The sequence below is a fragment of the Argiope bruennichi genome, chromosome 1, assembly GCF_947563725.1.
Source record: "Argiope bruennichi chromosome 1, qqArgBrue1.1, whole genome shotgun sequence".
Lineage (NCBI taxonomy): Eukaryota > Metazoa > Arthropoda > Arachnida > Araneae > Araneidae > Argiope > Argiope bruennichi.
The window spans coordinates 17,358,447-17,374,443 of NC_079151.1; the positions used below are offsets into that span (position 1 = coordinate 17,358,447).

At 31.7% G+C, this 15,997-nt stretch overlaps 1 protein-coding gene across 5 annotated transcripts in view; it reads right to left on the reverse strand.

Annotated features, from left to right (window-relative positions):
* LOC129963467 (netrin receptor UNC5C-like) overlaps positions 1-15,997 on the reverse strand; it is a 105,447-nt gene that overhangs the window by 46,110 nt on the left and 43,340 nt on the right. For 4 of the 5 annotated variants that reach the window (XM_056077895.1, XM_056077887.1, XM_056077879.1 and 1 more), the window contains exon 5: positions 5,400-5,567. The exons of the other annotated variant lie outside the window; for it this stretch is intronic. In XM_056077895.1, coding sequence (XP_055933870.1) covers positions 5,400-5,567 — 168 coding nt within the window. The remainder of the gene's footprint in view (positions 1-5,399; positions 5,568-15,997) is intronic. 5 annotated transcript variants of the gene reach the window in all.

A 15,997-nucleotide genomic window follows, 5' to 3' on the forward strand; every position in this document is an offset into this window, starting at 1 on the left:
CGTATAGTTTAAACGACGAATAAAAAAATGAAATTGTAATGCGAGAAAGCTAATAGATGGGAAGGAGAAATTACGTTTCTAATGGAATCATGTCATAAGGCATTCTCCTATGTGAATTTTCATATGCTCAAAGATTAGAACATACACGAGATTATTAAAATAGTACGGCTCTAAAGTCTAACAATTTGACAGAATTACATGAAGTATAAGTAATTAAATTCAAATTAAATAAAAGCCAATATTCCTGGCAAGATATCTGGACGCCAATGGTGACTATTTTCAATAAGAGAGCGTTCCAAGTATGTAGACTTCATTTCCTCAGCATTTCTTGCAGAGCGGATAAGCCCATTTTCTTCGTAACCTCCTTTCCCGCGCACGTGATGACCCCCCCCCCTTCCGACCTTGTCCACCTTTATCGGCCCTCCGATCTTCCCTTCCACGGAAAGATGACAACGGCATCTGGTGGGAGATGCTATCAGCTTCTTCCCGTATGTCTGCGAGACGTTTTTCCACTTCCTCACGTACCACTGAAGCGTCTGGAACAAGAAGTATTCATCCCAGAAGAATACACCGAAGGGGCTTTTCATTTACTCGAACGTTTTTCCTCGATTCTTACCCGAAATATCTCTCAAGTCAATAGAACATGGCATTAAAATGCTGCATTTAATTCAATAAATATCCAGGCATATTTATTCGTGTGAACGTGATTTTTATGTTTTAACGTAGTATTAAGAGAAATAATGGCTTTGTTGTCATATTCGTTCAGCTATATGAAATGTATGCGTTGCGCCGTGACGTGTTACGAATTTTTCCATTTCCTAAAGCTTTTATGTAAAATCTTTTTTTTTTTTTTTTTTTCTTCTTTGTAATGAATTGGGAAAGATTCAAGATGAACAAGGAATATTTTTTTTACTTATTTTGAAAAATTTATGTATAAGATTTGAGATATAAATGTTTTTTTTCTCCCTTATATTAAAATTTTCTCACCATTTTAAATATACTTCATTTTACACCTGTTTGAGATTGATCAGTGGCGTAACGATAAAGAATAAGTGCTCAGGGTGCCATTTTTAAGCACATTGAAAAGAAATGAGTGTATATTACTTTTTAAAATCAAATATGATAAGGGGGCGAAAAAATACTATGCCATGGGCGCCAATAACACTTACTATTGCACTGATGACTATGGTTCAGACGCTACTGACCCTCACTCCGTCACTGAAAGAAGTATAGCGTTATTTTTATAAATTAATGGTTGATCCTAAAAGATATTTTGAGTTTGTTCGGAATAAAATAGACATAAGCAAAACATTTTCATAACATTTAAAATTATAAAGGAGAAGAATTTATATGAAATTATATGTTTCATGAATTATAATCTTTTTTTGGTATCCAAGAAGAATTATATCTTTCAATATGGCAAACTCACCGTTAACAAAATAACGGAAGAAAATAATTTAGTAGAAGTTTAGGCATTAAAAACTCTAGAAAAGAGAAATTACAAAGTTCATTTCATCCACTTCACGGTGGATTCAAAATCTTTCGAAACTTGATTTCAACGTTGCATCGATTATTTTATTATATATTTTATTTTATTTATTTATGTATTAATTCTGCTGTATCGAATTCAGCAGAATTAATACTGTATGTATGTATTCTGCTGTTATATATATACTGTTATGTATTAATTCTGCTTATCAATAAGGCTTGATAAGGAAAAAATAAAAATAACATTCTTTAAATGTAACATTTATGAAATCATAGAAGAATTTTAATCATTTTTTGTTCAACAAGAATTTAGAAATTTATGCTCATGCTGATAAAAATTGTTTTAAAAAGCGTATTGCTTACAATGAAACTTAAAAACGGGCGAGTGGGAGGAGAGAATTAATAAAAAATTACAAAACTAATAAAAAAGGGGGAAATAAAATTCGGCATGAAATTACGATTTCACTGTTTTTTTGTAGTCATAAAAAAAAGGAATGTGGATATCTGTTATAAAGAGCGAATCAAAAAAAAATATGGAGTCAAAAAGAAATAGAAGAGAAATTGTTTTTAAGTGAACTTAAAAGTTCTCGACAATGAAAATAACCGAAATACCTTATAAATAAAAGGGATTTTCTCGCAAATAGAAGTTATTATCTGATTGGAAATTTACAGCATGTAGAACGAATTACAAAACAGTAGAGAAATATTTGTTTCTTAAAGTATTTTTTTTTTAATGGGAAATTGAATTAATGTTGTAATGCTATAATTTTCAAGCTCATAACCATAAATTGGTAAGCTGAGAAAAAAAATTTTGAGTAAAATCATTCAGTGAAATTATTTTCATTTAAACATGATGATAAAAAACATTTCTAAAAAAAATGAATGTCGTTCAACTTGAAAATTTAAAAATTCTATGATGTTTTGCATGATAAATAACCCTCTAAAGAATAATAATTTAGCCAAGAAAAAATAAAAATATGTTTAATAGATGCATAAAGTTTATAGATAATGTTGTATAAAATTTCATGCGGTTGTAATGAATAGAATGCTTTAAGGCAAAAAAAAAAAAAAACTCTATCTTTCAATCATAGAAGCTGCACAGAAGATTCATTGTTAAAAGATATTTTTAAAACTTTTCACTTTTCAAACCTATACAAATCATACAATTCTGTAATCAGTGAGATATCCTCTATTTTAATGGACAAACACTGAAAAATCAATTTTTGGAAAGTATAAATGTTTCCAGTTGTCTTAAGATAGTATATAAAGATATGATTACACTTGAGAATGATTTATTCTATAAAAAATTAAATCCCATTTAAATTTATTAAAGAAATACTGGACGAGTTTCTTCAACCATAATTCTTAAAAACAATAAGTACAAAAAAAAAAAAAAAAACACGCTAGTTTTTAAAAAGTGAACTCATTAAAATACATTTGAAAACTAAGCAGAAAATTTCATTGTGTACTATTTATCACGCATAATTCAACAAAAATACACTAAATAAAATTCTACCCTTCGGTGTAGCATTAAATGGTAACATAGTTTAACTGTTTTTCAACGAGCTGGAATTATGCCTCCGTCACAGTTTTAAATCCCTTTGAGCAGATTCACTGCATTAAGCGAAATTCCGGTGATAAATGTGTCAGAGGCGCATTCAACCTGTCTGCATTCCTCGGGAAATAAAACAATTTGCGAAATGCCTCACGTATGGATCCCGAGTATCCAGTAATTATGATGTCCATAAATAATGGGAGCCTTCACAAACAAGCTCGAAGGAATGCTGAACACGTGTGTCGTAGCGCCGTCAGGTGACGCGGAATGCCCAGGTACGTTTCGAACGATTCCGATTCGATTTGGTTGTATGAGTTGATGCGGTTTGTATTGTTCGATTCTTTCTTGTGGAATGAACAAAACTACCAAGCAATTATTTAATTATAAAAGTATATAAAAATATACCAAAGCACTTGTAAATTATAGCAGAGATGAAATAAGCCACTAAGAAATCGCTTTGCCAAAGTTTCAAAGGGCCCATTTTATTTTTCAGATGCTTACGAGGATATAAAATATTTCTAAAACTAAATGTAGAAGAAAAAATAATTAAAACTTTTTTAAAAAACTTGACATCCAAATCAAATTTGTTTTCAGTTTTAGGGTTCAGGCTAAGAGTATATCATGTTTCTTACTTTTAATCAATCATTGGTTATCAGAGTAACCAATAAAAATAGTTAGACGATGCGATGTCACTTTCCGAGTTCTTGTGCTGCTATCCGAATCTCAATTTCAAATAAAATTTGACTCGCGCTTTATTAAAATTGAATGATTATTTATTTTAAATTACTCTTGTCAGGTACTCTAAAAAAGCTATTTTCATTCATCTATAAGAAGAAGGAGTCACTTAAATTAATGTTTGCACCTAAGACAGTCTTATTGAAATTGAGTTGATCTCCCTCCCTTCAACCAGATAGATATTTTAAGACACTTTCCTGTCAATGAATTATATAGAAAGGTAGATTTTTCGAAATTTATGTTTACTTAAGTCTTCTCAGTTATCATAATCATTAGTTAGACTTAAGATTATGGTACGTTTCCACTTTCATTCTTGCGAAATGTTCGCCAATCGTTAAATTTTTTGCCAAACGGATTCCTTTTGGATAGCGATTACAAAAGAATTCCCTATTCGATAGATGTTTAATAGAATTGCGATTGAAATTTTATGCATTTTTACATTTCTCAGAGTTATCGATTGAATTAAATTATTGTTTGGGGCAAAAGTGGTAGTGAGTATCCATTACATATTGTAACTAATAGGAGATAAACAGTAGGTCAAACCTCAAGAACGTGAACGCTATATTTTATGAATCGTCTCGCAGTATATTTTTTCAGGTGAAAATCATTCAAGATTTGAAAACTGAAATAAAATAAATTTAAAGAACCATTTGACTTAAAACTTTCCCTTAAAATGTATCAAATAATTTCCATTATTTATACTTCTTATAATGCGGTAATTAATCACCGTTCGCTTATTGGTCTTTTCATTTTGAGCTTGTGACTAAATTTTTTGCAGAAAAATAATGGAAAAAAAATTACTGGTTACATTATAAACCTACACATATTAATTAAGGTAACAGTTGCGCAGCTAGACATATTAAAAATCATTATTATTATTATTATTTTGAGATTTTGGAAAGGCTCTTTTGTTCTATACATCTCTGTTTGTGGAATTAACATTTTGATTACAAAAATGTTTCCTCTGAAAAAAAAATGAACCTTTGACCACCCTTAATGTACTTGGAAGAAAAGAGGATTGATTGATGAAGATTGAATGAAATTAAAGGTCAATATGAAGTCTCAGTATACTTCAAGCACTTGTTGGAATCAAATTCACAAGATGTGCAATTAGCTAAACACCATCGTACAATGGTGATGCTTTTAAATAAAGGAAGTAAATAGATAGAGGCTTGAAGGGAAGAGATAGCTCGGATACCAATCATAGGGAGGCGCAGCGGCGGAAGAATATGCAAGCGCATTTGTCAGGCTAAATGGGACAGAAAAAGTTTTCCAACCCCGAATATCATTTACCTTTATTGTGACATTGGTGAATTGGAAGGGAGGGGACAAACATATCAAATTATCAATATCAGCCTCAGTTTCCATTCATCCTGGTCACATCACTGAAAAAAGCATAATTACTTGGACTTCAGGAAACAAGAAGAACACAATGAATAATTTATTAATAATAATAAACTAAAAAGCAACAAAAACGCAGAGATGAAAATCATGTCCTAGCAAAGACTAATAAAGAGACTAATCGAAAAGACGACCATCGTGCAGATGCAATGACCATGAATGAAACATGAGCAGCAACAGATGTGAAAGTGCGGAATGTGCATGAATAAGGATCGCTTACCGGGGCAGAGAGAGGTGCAGTCGGACTTCTGCAGGGGTTCGCCCGAGCAGGCCCGCCCTCCGTTGAGCGGGGCGGGATTGGTGCAGAGTCGAGATCGTTGCTGCGTACCTCGGCCACAGCGAACAGTGCATTCGGACCAGGGGCTCCACGTTGACCAGCCACCATTCACTGAGGAGAGAAACAAAGCCGATGGTGACTTGAACTGATAAAATATTTTTAAGTTCTGAAGAGAATGCGAAGCTTTGCTTCAGGAGAATACTGGTTCGTTATTAAAGTTTTGCTGCTTCAATTTAAAGAAGAAAAAAACTGAAAGAATATGAGTTTCCTTCTTACCACTTTTCTCTCTCTCTCTCTCTTTTAATTTTATGGACATCATCATCAGGTGTAATAATTGAATGCAGTGAATTTTGAAATTTCACTGAATCATTACAAAAAGAGCGCACCAGCGGGTCTCTCCCAAATTTTCTCGCATACTTACTACTTTCCTAGAGAAGGCCTTACATAACATTGGTTTACAAGTTACGAAATAGTTACCTTTGGCATGCATTTCGCGTTATACTGAATCTATATCGTGGTCCTTGGCAAGTTTTTTTTCTTCTGGCGATTTATCCCTGATAAATGGTTAATAGTTTCCAAAAATCGAATTTTTGTTTTAGACGCGTTTTTCCTAACCAACTGAAACAAAAATTAGAAGAAAAAAAATTACACTTGAAGTCACAAAAATCGCATACAAATTTTGACATATCTCTGCATTTTTGAGTCGCCACTTTTGCATGTTTCTGAATACAAATTGGATTGGGTCAAACTTTGATAGACCGTCTACACTAAAAATGTTAGATTTTTGTACTAAATTTTATCCATCAAGTTCTTTTCCTTTTGTAGTCATCGTATTAACGTATATTCGGACAGAAGGGCAGACAGAATTTCTCAGAACGAATTTTGTTCAGAATTTAATAGAAATCTGCAAATTGGCTGTAAAGAGAGTATGTTAAATTTCATCTGTCTACCTCAAAGCATTTTTTTTTTTTTTTTTTTGCCTTATATTTGTAACAGACAGAGAGACATATTGCTAAAAATGTGTTTTTCGAAAAACAGAGATTTTTAAAAATTGTAAATTCGTCAAAATCTCGAGTTTGAATTTTTAAACGATTACAATCTTGGTACTTCGTATAGGTGAAAGTTAAAATCGCTCGAACTATTTTAGTACTGCATTGAAATAAAATTTTAAAAAAATGTCATTCGATAAAATAAATGCTTTATTCACTCCTTAAGAGTTTCGATTGGTCAAAAAGGAGGAGAAGAAATCTTTCTTTTGCAACATCCGTGCAAGGGAAATTCCATGAGATTGATTTTGAGATAAAAGTTAGGACTGGAGTGTCAATAACAAAGGAGTTTATGTCGAGAGGAGCAATGAAGGATGGGGAATATCAAATTCGATGAGTCACCAATTGATTGAATGGCAACGAAAAAAATAACGAATTTCAGACAAATCTCTATTTCTAAAGGAGATGCAAGATTTTCCAGGTTATAGCTAAAGTGAAGGTCAGAATAGTTCATACAGTGAGGTAACTTCTTTATAGTCATTCAGTCTCTTGATGTAAAATTTTTAAGCCTTCAAAAACGCAATCATTAATTTATAAATAACAGAAGAAATGTTTTGAGGCGTACTTAATTAATATAAAAATCGAAGCAATCGGGAGAAAGAGAATCACCATATCAGTTGGCGAGATTTCTGAAATTTCGAGCACTAATGAAATGTTTATATTATGAAGGGGGAAAAAATGAGTGAATTTTAATTGCAGATACAATTTTTCTCCCCTTTAACGAGAATTATATTCATTGAGAGAAATATTTAAGTAAACAGAAACACCAAATTCTTCACTTATATTTTGAATTGAGCAAAAAAGCCTCGAAGGATAATTGATTTAAATTAAAAATAATGATCTGATCCGTTATTTCAAAGATAAGATACACAAAAAAGTCCACTATTAGGAAAGTTCCCTGTTCCTGACATTAGGAAAGCTTTTCAAAAATTTAATAATTCTTTAATGATCATTACAAAGTCAAAAATGACTGTTAAAAAACAGCTTCGTTTTCATTCAATAACGCAAAGTCATGCAATTTCAATCAATATCAGTATTATTTACAGTAAAATCTCCGGTAATAGACACCACATTAACTGGCTATATAAAAAAGTACAGTTATCGATACATTTACATTTAAATCCGTGGGGGCCGCGGTGGTAAGGTCTCGGATCGTAGAGGTAAGCGTTCAGGTTCGAGACCCGATTCCACCGAAGCACCGCCGTGTAAGGAGTCTGTTGCACGCTAAATCCGTCAGGGCCAAACGTCCTCCCGCTGGTGTGGAAAGGGGGGAACCAGCTCAGGTGTCGCCCTCATCATCTGACCGCGGTTCAAAATTGTGAGATCTGTCCCAAAATAGCCCTAATGCTGCTTTACAATGGGACTAAACATTTAAATCCGAAATTTATGCCTAGATGGATAAATTTATATAATGAATAATATAATTTATATAAGGAATTACATTTATTTATAAATTATACAATGAATAATAGATATAATGAATCCCAAAAACGGAGAAGCGGGTTTTGTTGGATGTAGAAAATTCTTTTTTCATCACTACTCTCTGATGATGACAAACTTCGTATCATACAATGGGAAAGGAGATAAATGATGAGGAAGGATGAGAGGATGAAGATGAAAATGCAAAAAAGTTATGTGGAAAGAAGCAAACGGAAGGCTCCAGATTTTCATAAAACTTTCTGAGAAATGTTCACCTATTTCAACATATGATGTTATGAGGCTTTACTATATAGGTAGTTAATTTTTCAAACTCCAAACACAATTTTCTCAGCAGACAGACATTGGAAATTATATCAAAGTAGCAAGCACTTAACTTTCATGGAATAATAAGTATAATGACTTAATATTACGCAATTAAAATTGTTTTCTTTAAATTACATTACGTGCACTTAAAAAATATATACGATTCAATATTATTTAATTAATTCTAGTCGACAGATTGAAAAACAAAACCAATGGATTTCTAAGCTGAATTCGCAGTTTCTACAATTCAAATCACAAAATAAATCATTTCAATATAGTATTTATCACCTTTATTCAATTGTCAGAAATAACCTGACTTGATAAGATTCCGTCACGGCCAATTACAAGAATTATTCTATTTCATTTTATGAATTCATTAGGAAAATAAACTGAGAAGAAAGTAAAATATCAGCTTCGTATGAGGTCAATGCCATCGCTGCACACAAATCAGCGTATATGAGGATCTTCAGGTGAGTAAGGTTGGACTTGCGCAACTAGAGGTTTTTCAGAATCTTTTACCCGAAGGGATGATCTTTATATGTATTAATTACTCTTCCCTCAATTTACCCTGCCTGACAGATTTTGCAATCGCCCGATTAAATTATTAGCTTCATAATTTGTAACAATAATGATTTATTATCACTAATAGTACAGTCAGTGAAATTTAATGAATTATCATCCTTAACACAATAAATGATAATATATTTATTACCAATAATGTCACAATCAGTGGCTGTCAGTATGAGGGGGAATATGTGATCTATGACTACTGTATTTAATAGTCTTGGACGTGAATCTAACCCGAAGAACTTTTTTTAAGGCGAGTTGATAAAAATTAGAAAAGTTTTAGATATAGGGATCACATTTTATAGCGCTAAAACATATAAAAGAACGATTAACGTTAATGTGACAATAATTCCGTAACAATTTAAGCTTTGCGAACTCGACAATGATCTGAAAATTCGTACATTAGGAAATTACATCGTCGCGATTAAAAGTTGGTTTAGGAATTCCTAACTAAGAGCCAACAAAAACAATTCAACTGCAGTGCAATGCCTTTTCTCAACGTACATTCCGCCTCGTTTCGAGGGCCTTAGGCCAATGAGGGGTGGTGGAAAAAAATAGAAGAATTCAAAACGTTCCTTCTAAAAATAAACTGCAACAAATTGCGAAGTATCAAGATTCATAACCTGCAGACATTTAGCGCACTAAACTGACAAATTTCGCGAGCGCCCGCATTTGGTCGCAGATCACGCTCACCGAAAATAACAAAACGGTAAGAAAGGGTAAGAAATACGATTTTGTTCAGTGCAAGAATTTCTACAGTTCCTTTTACAGCTTGACATTGGATGCGAGGAGTTTTATTTCGTAACACGGGAGAATGTTGAAAAAGAAGGCACGTTGCCGGTTATGAAAAATATATCCTTGAACGAAAAACTACATGGCATATTACTACTGTTACTTTATTTATTTATTATTTATTTGTGTATTTAAATAATAATAAAAACGTTAAAATTCCCGACTTTTAAAAATGATAAATTTAACTCATCAAAGCTATCTCAGTTTATTTAAAGTTTAATTAATCCAAATAATTTCATTATGCACTTCTTTCCTGTTACTGTCCCTTTTTTAAAAAAATTCACGTCAGAAGAAACTCTATTCAGGCGCAGGTATGTTTTTTTTTTGTGTGTGTGTGTCCGGATATACAAGAAAACATTCGCTCCCCTGCATCATTTCCTTTTCTAACCTAAAAAGGAGTGGAGCTATTAGGATAGAAAAAATATACAATTGATGAAAACTTCTTAAACATTTGACACGAAATTTCGAAATTTTGAGTTGAAAATTATTTTTTAGTCCATTTTAAGCAATAGAAGCTATCGAAAACTTTCGATAATAATAATAATAATAATAAAAAGCTGGCCATCAATATGAGGCGATAATTCATCCAATTTAAATTATAAATCAGCATTCCTATAAAAAATCTATCAAAAATGAAGCAACTGACAACATAATTGAATTAACGGAATTCCACTGATTGCTTTGATTCGAAGATGTAGAATTTAAACAATATGAAATTAATTTGTCCTTTTTTAAAACAAAATAAAATCACTTGGAATTCTACAGAAAATCCATTTTAAGACTGACTAGTTTAAACGAAACGAATTTCAAACTGAAAACCATGAGAGGAAATTAAATGCATAATGCACGAAATGCTATGCAATATTAAAGGTTGATTTACTATAAGTAAAATTGTTTTGAAAAACTGCCTAGTAAAAAAAAAAAAAAAAAAAAAAAAAAACTGTTTTGAAAATTTTAAAGAGAATTAACGACTGCATTTTATAATCCTTGATTCTTTTTATTATTATTATTATTATTTAACTTTAAAAAGTAACATCATTCATCAAAAAAAAAAAAAAATGAAATAGGTTCCCCCCTTTTTCCTTAACGTTTTCTTCTAACTATTTTAAACGATAAAACCTCGGAAATATTTTTCATTTATAATTATTAAAAACGGAATTTTATAAATGAACTTTTATTAGTGTATTGTTTTATTATGTTTTTCACATATTTAGTCATAATTCTTTCATCTTAATTATTTTTTATTTCTAATCTTTCATTCATAGTTCATTAAAATTAATGTTAGGGATTATTTATAACAATTTGTTCTCGAATTCACCATCAAATACCGGCAGCTTAACGGTAATCGCTGATTAAGTTACAAAACATTAAAATAGATTGTCATCGAGAACATGTAGCTATATTAAATTTCAACACTCAAGCACATAAGAAAAGAGTAAGTAGTCAATAAACAAAAAATTCCATCTAAAATGAAACAAGTTAAGTTAAATAAAAAATGCATGAAAAAAGGAAGGGGAAAAAATCAACCACCGTGTTTCACAACCCGTGATCCTTTTTAATTTTCACTTACCTTGGAAAAATATGCAACGATATTTTGTTTTTAAAAAAAAAAAAAGGAAAGGAGGAAAAATAGGTGAGACAGTTTTCTTCTTCAGAATATTAAAAGATAATGTCCTCGAAGATACCTTTAGTTTTTAAAAAAATACACATTGAGGCAGTGCGTTCATAAAATGCTAATGAGAACGAAAATGAAATTCGAGAAGAGTTCAAAAGAACAAAGAAAAAAAAAAAAAAAGAGGCTGAAACATGATTAACATAAAAATCATCTGGATCCCCAACCGAGGTGGAAGAAAAGATTCCTTAGGACTCAAGCGCGTGCCGGCGTGTATATTAATGCCAAGCTCAAATCGGCTACCTGAGAGTTAAAAAGAAAACCCTTAATTCGAAGGAGACATAAAAATTATCTTCAGAAATAATCTACGAGATTACAGGGTTTGGCGACGTGCGGCGAATTATCTCTCTGTTGGCGGCCGACCTAGGCCGACTCGTTTCTTATCGATATCGCCAAAGTTTCCGCACGATTTCTGCGAGAATTCTTAACAGCACATAACAAAAATTTAATTAAATCCTTTTATAACGTTCTGATAAGATTAATTGCATTTTCGAGTAAAGGATTTAAACATTAAAAAATCGCTAGTAAAATATATTAAGATATCAAAATTGCCAACATGAAATACAGTTCGGTTTTATTTAGTAACATTCCATTTTTGATGCTACATGGTGATTATTTTGATATGGACTTGTTTGAATCCGACCAATCACTGTTGACGTCTCAGTCAGCAATTCCTCGTTAAACTTTCACACCATGCCGATGGAAGGATAGGTCATTTTTAATCTGAGGCTTTTAATGGCACTAGACAGTACATATTAAGGCCTCTTCTTTCTTCTATTTAGTTTAATATTTTTAACTAGTCAACATATTTTAAAGTTAAGTAACCATGTTGATTATTTATTTCGACAATTTAATTCAATAACTTCATAAAAATGCATATGTGTTTATTTATTTATTATGGGTCATATCTATTTATTATTATTTTAAAATATTAAATGCTGTATTAAGCGAATGGAATGAAACATACTCTTATATGATTAATTATACTTAGTGCAGTATTGCTTCTATTCTTATATTTATAATTCACATAACTTGTATTCTTCGAGATTTGTAAATTTATTTTTTATGATTTTATTTATTTGACAGTAAAACTGATAATAGTTTTCTACATCACTCTGCCTACAGCCCCCCGCTCATCAGATAAGCAGCCTTAGATAGTTAGTTACTTAATCGACTTCACTGGAAATCCCACATTGTCCCTGATGTCCAATTTAACCAAAATAAATCACAAATATTTGTTGGAATCGGGTATCGAACCTTTACCTTTAGATCCTAAAATTAAAACTGTTACAACGACTCCATAAAATAGCACTGATGTTCATGGAAGAATTTCTATTCAGTTGAAAATGTAAAAACTATAAAACCTTTTATTACTACTATTTATAATAATATCTAATATTATATGAAGGAATTTTCAAAATTTAAAATTAATTTACCTTGCAATAATATGAACTTATAAAACAAAGAGCATCTATTAGTATTTACTTTTCAAGTAATGATAAGAGAGAAATAGCGAATGTGATGATGGTTGCGCGTTAATAAAAGATTTATTTTTCTAATGGCTGTTACATCAATAATTATGCAAAATATAATCCTTAAACAGCTATAAATGGTGAAACCATCGGAACTATTTGGATACTTTTCTGATCATTTTATTTCATTACAGAAAGCGAAAGCAAAACGTCAGTGGCGTTTCTTATAAAATTCGCATTCTAGTTTCGTTTTAGATTCGTGTAGCTTCCTGGATATTTTCGTCATGGAGGAAGTATCTGCGATAAAAATGTCTCATTTCATCCTATCATACTTTTTATATAATTTCTTTTTTAAAGTCAGTAGTCGGCGGACGAGATCGAGAAAAGGCGAATAAATAAATTTTATAATAATCCGGAGGCTGCTTATGCTTACTACACCACTGTCTTCCTCAGAGGAACTACAACACGAAACAATTAAGCCAAACAAAATAAGCCAAAGGAATGCAAAAAAAAAGCGATGCACTGCCAAGAGAGAGAGGCTGCGGGATATTATCCTGTCCGCTGGCAAAACCAGAAGACGAACGATGAGGTAATAAGCAAGCGGCGCGTCTACCCTTTGACCCCCGAAAAACCTGCCTCCACCTCTTCTCCTTCCCCGATCCCACAGGAAAAGATACACACTCGTCTGCTCGGAGTCTTAAAAAGAAAAAGGAAGGGGCTGAGAAGAAGAAAAACCCTCCCAAACGATTTTCCCACCGAGTCGAGGTGGACGAGAGCAAAGGGTTGGAATCTTCCCTCATTAGAAGGGGAAGATACCGGGAGGGGGGAGGGGTAATTTTCTTTGCACGACTGCTTGAGAACGGATTGATTGTTCGCAAAAAAGTTAAGTGGAGGTCAGTGTTTCCCTTTCTCATAAACAAAAGCAGCCTCTAATTGAATTCTGACTGGGAGGGAATTTCATCAATAGAAAACATACAAGAATGAAATGAGAAGCTGGGAAATAAAATTATATTTTGAGCAATAAATTCGGATATGTATTCGATTCCATTCGGAGATCGGACATCATTTTATAAATATTATAACCATTAAATTACAGCTGAGACGTAAGAATACATATAAAAAAATTAAGCTATTGGACGATAAGATTGTGATATATTAAAACCGCCTGCGGATTTGCTTTCATTACATATACAGGATTTCAATCTGACAGGATTCGATCCGAATTAATATATTTATATACATATACACTTCAGAATACGTAACTACATTTTTTTTCTTTTACTTTTGATCAGGAATTTTTTAGTCTAACTGCATACTTGTGAGCAGTGTGTATCACATTATTTCAACAACAAAAAAAGTTTTCACGCACAAATGCCGATCAGCCAGGTAAGGAGGGAAAATCGCTTCCGAAAATAATCTCACAGATACGCTAATTTCGTAGTAAGAGCTATTTCATCCAGACACACGCTTCTGAATAACGTAATTATCTTTATTTATCCACTTATCAGTCACGAGGTACAGCAAAGTACAAATGTCGGTCAATCGGATTCCGAAAACAATGTTTTCGTATAAATGTAAATATAGACATATCCACATTTATGAAAAAATCGGTCTTTTCATGTAAATAAGAAGTAAGTCATACTTATATAAATATTAAATGATTTTTTTAATATGCAGTTTTATTATTATGCTAAAAAATATAATTTTTGATTATGTTTATAGGCTGGTACACAATCAGGGTCGGGTAAAGCTTTCTAGGAGACCCTAGGGCCGAAATAAATCGTTTCCACTCCAAATTTTCGAAACCAAATTTTTTTTTATAAATAAATTGGATTTGATTTTAATATATAAGTAATTTTAAACTGCAAAACGCTACCATTTTACACAATTATATAATAAAACAATAAAAAATAAAATGAAGATAGAAAATCCAGTCTAAAATATTTTCATGTTATGATGCTTTGATCTAAAAGTTTGAATTTCCTATAAAATTTTCATTTTAATTAACTTTTTTCTTTTATTTTTAATTTAGAATTCATTATCAGAAATATAATGCAATTAAGAAATCAATTTGAAACAGTTTTTCCAATTCTGAAAATAATCAAAAAATGCAATGCTATCAAAAATACATAAACGTACAAAATTTCAAGTCAATACAAATTCGATTAATAACCGTCCTCTTTATGCGCATGAAAACTTAAATAATTATATATAAAACTATATACTTCTGCTGTATCTGTTCGACAGATTTTGTATCACTATTCACTTATTTTTATTATTTGAATTAATATCCATCTAACCGAATGCATAGCTTTAAATAAATCAATTTTTAAAACATTCAACAAAATCTTTCCTGGTTAAATCGAAAGAATGAAGACCGCCGCCAAATCGAAAGCAAATGAAGAGTTAATCTAGCTCGCCCATTAAGATACATCAAATGAATGGTAATGAGAGGTAAAATTAGGTTAATCGAATCACGATAACGGATCCACCGAGTTTGACGAATCAAATGCGTGGAATCCGAACTGTGACTAACTAAATTATGCGGTTTGCAATTCTCTGCAGAAAGGAAGGGAATACCCTCGACAGAGAAGTAGTAGTATTTGTTGAATTCAGACGAACTTATTAGGTACAGGAGGCGGCTTTCTTTCTTTTCTTTAATACAAAATTCAATTTAAAAGCATCTTATATCAATTAAGTGTATGGAAGCTAATCAACTTAAGTTTCTTTTTTTAAATAATTAATTTAATTTGAAAAATAAATTATGGAGATTTCATAAACAGGAGCAAATAAATAAAGGAAGAAGTTTTTCTTTCAAAACACTGTACAAACTTTTTCTTCGAACATTGTACGATTATAGTGATTTAGGCTTGACTCTTTTGTCTTTATTTTCAAAATATTATTTTTAATCATTCCAACTATAATGTGCACAAAAAGAAAACAGATGCCCTTATTTCCTATCCTACAGTGATTCTTTCGCTCGATTCTTAGTTTTTATGACAGCAATTCAACTTTGCATACGCAAACAGCAAGTGAATTTAAACCCTTTGTGTTACATAACATCTCGAGACCGTTTTTTTGAAAATGGAGAATCCTCAAAACGTCGAACAGCAGCACACTGGTGGAGCTATTTTAAAGGATATATTAATGATGTTTACTTAAATACTTTTTTTAAAAAATGTTCACTGCTATGAGCATCATCCTTGGGTCATATCTACTTTCTAATTGTACCGAACCATCTATCTAATT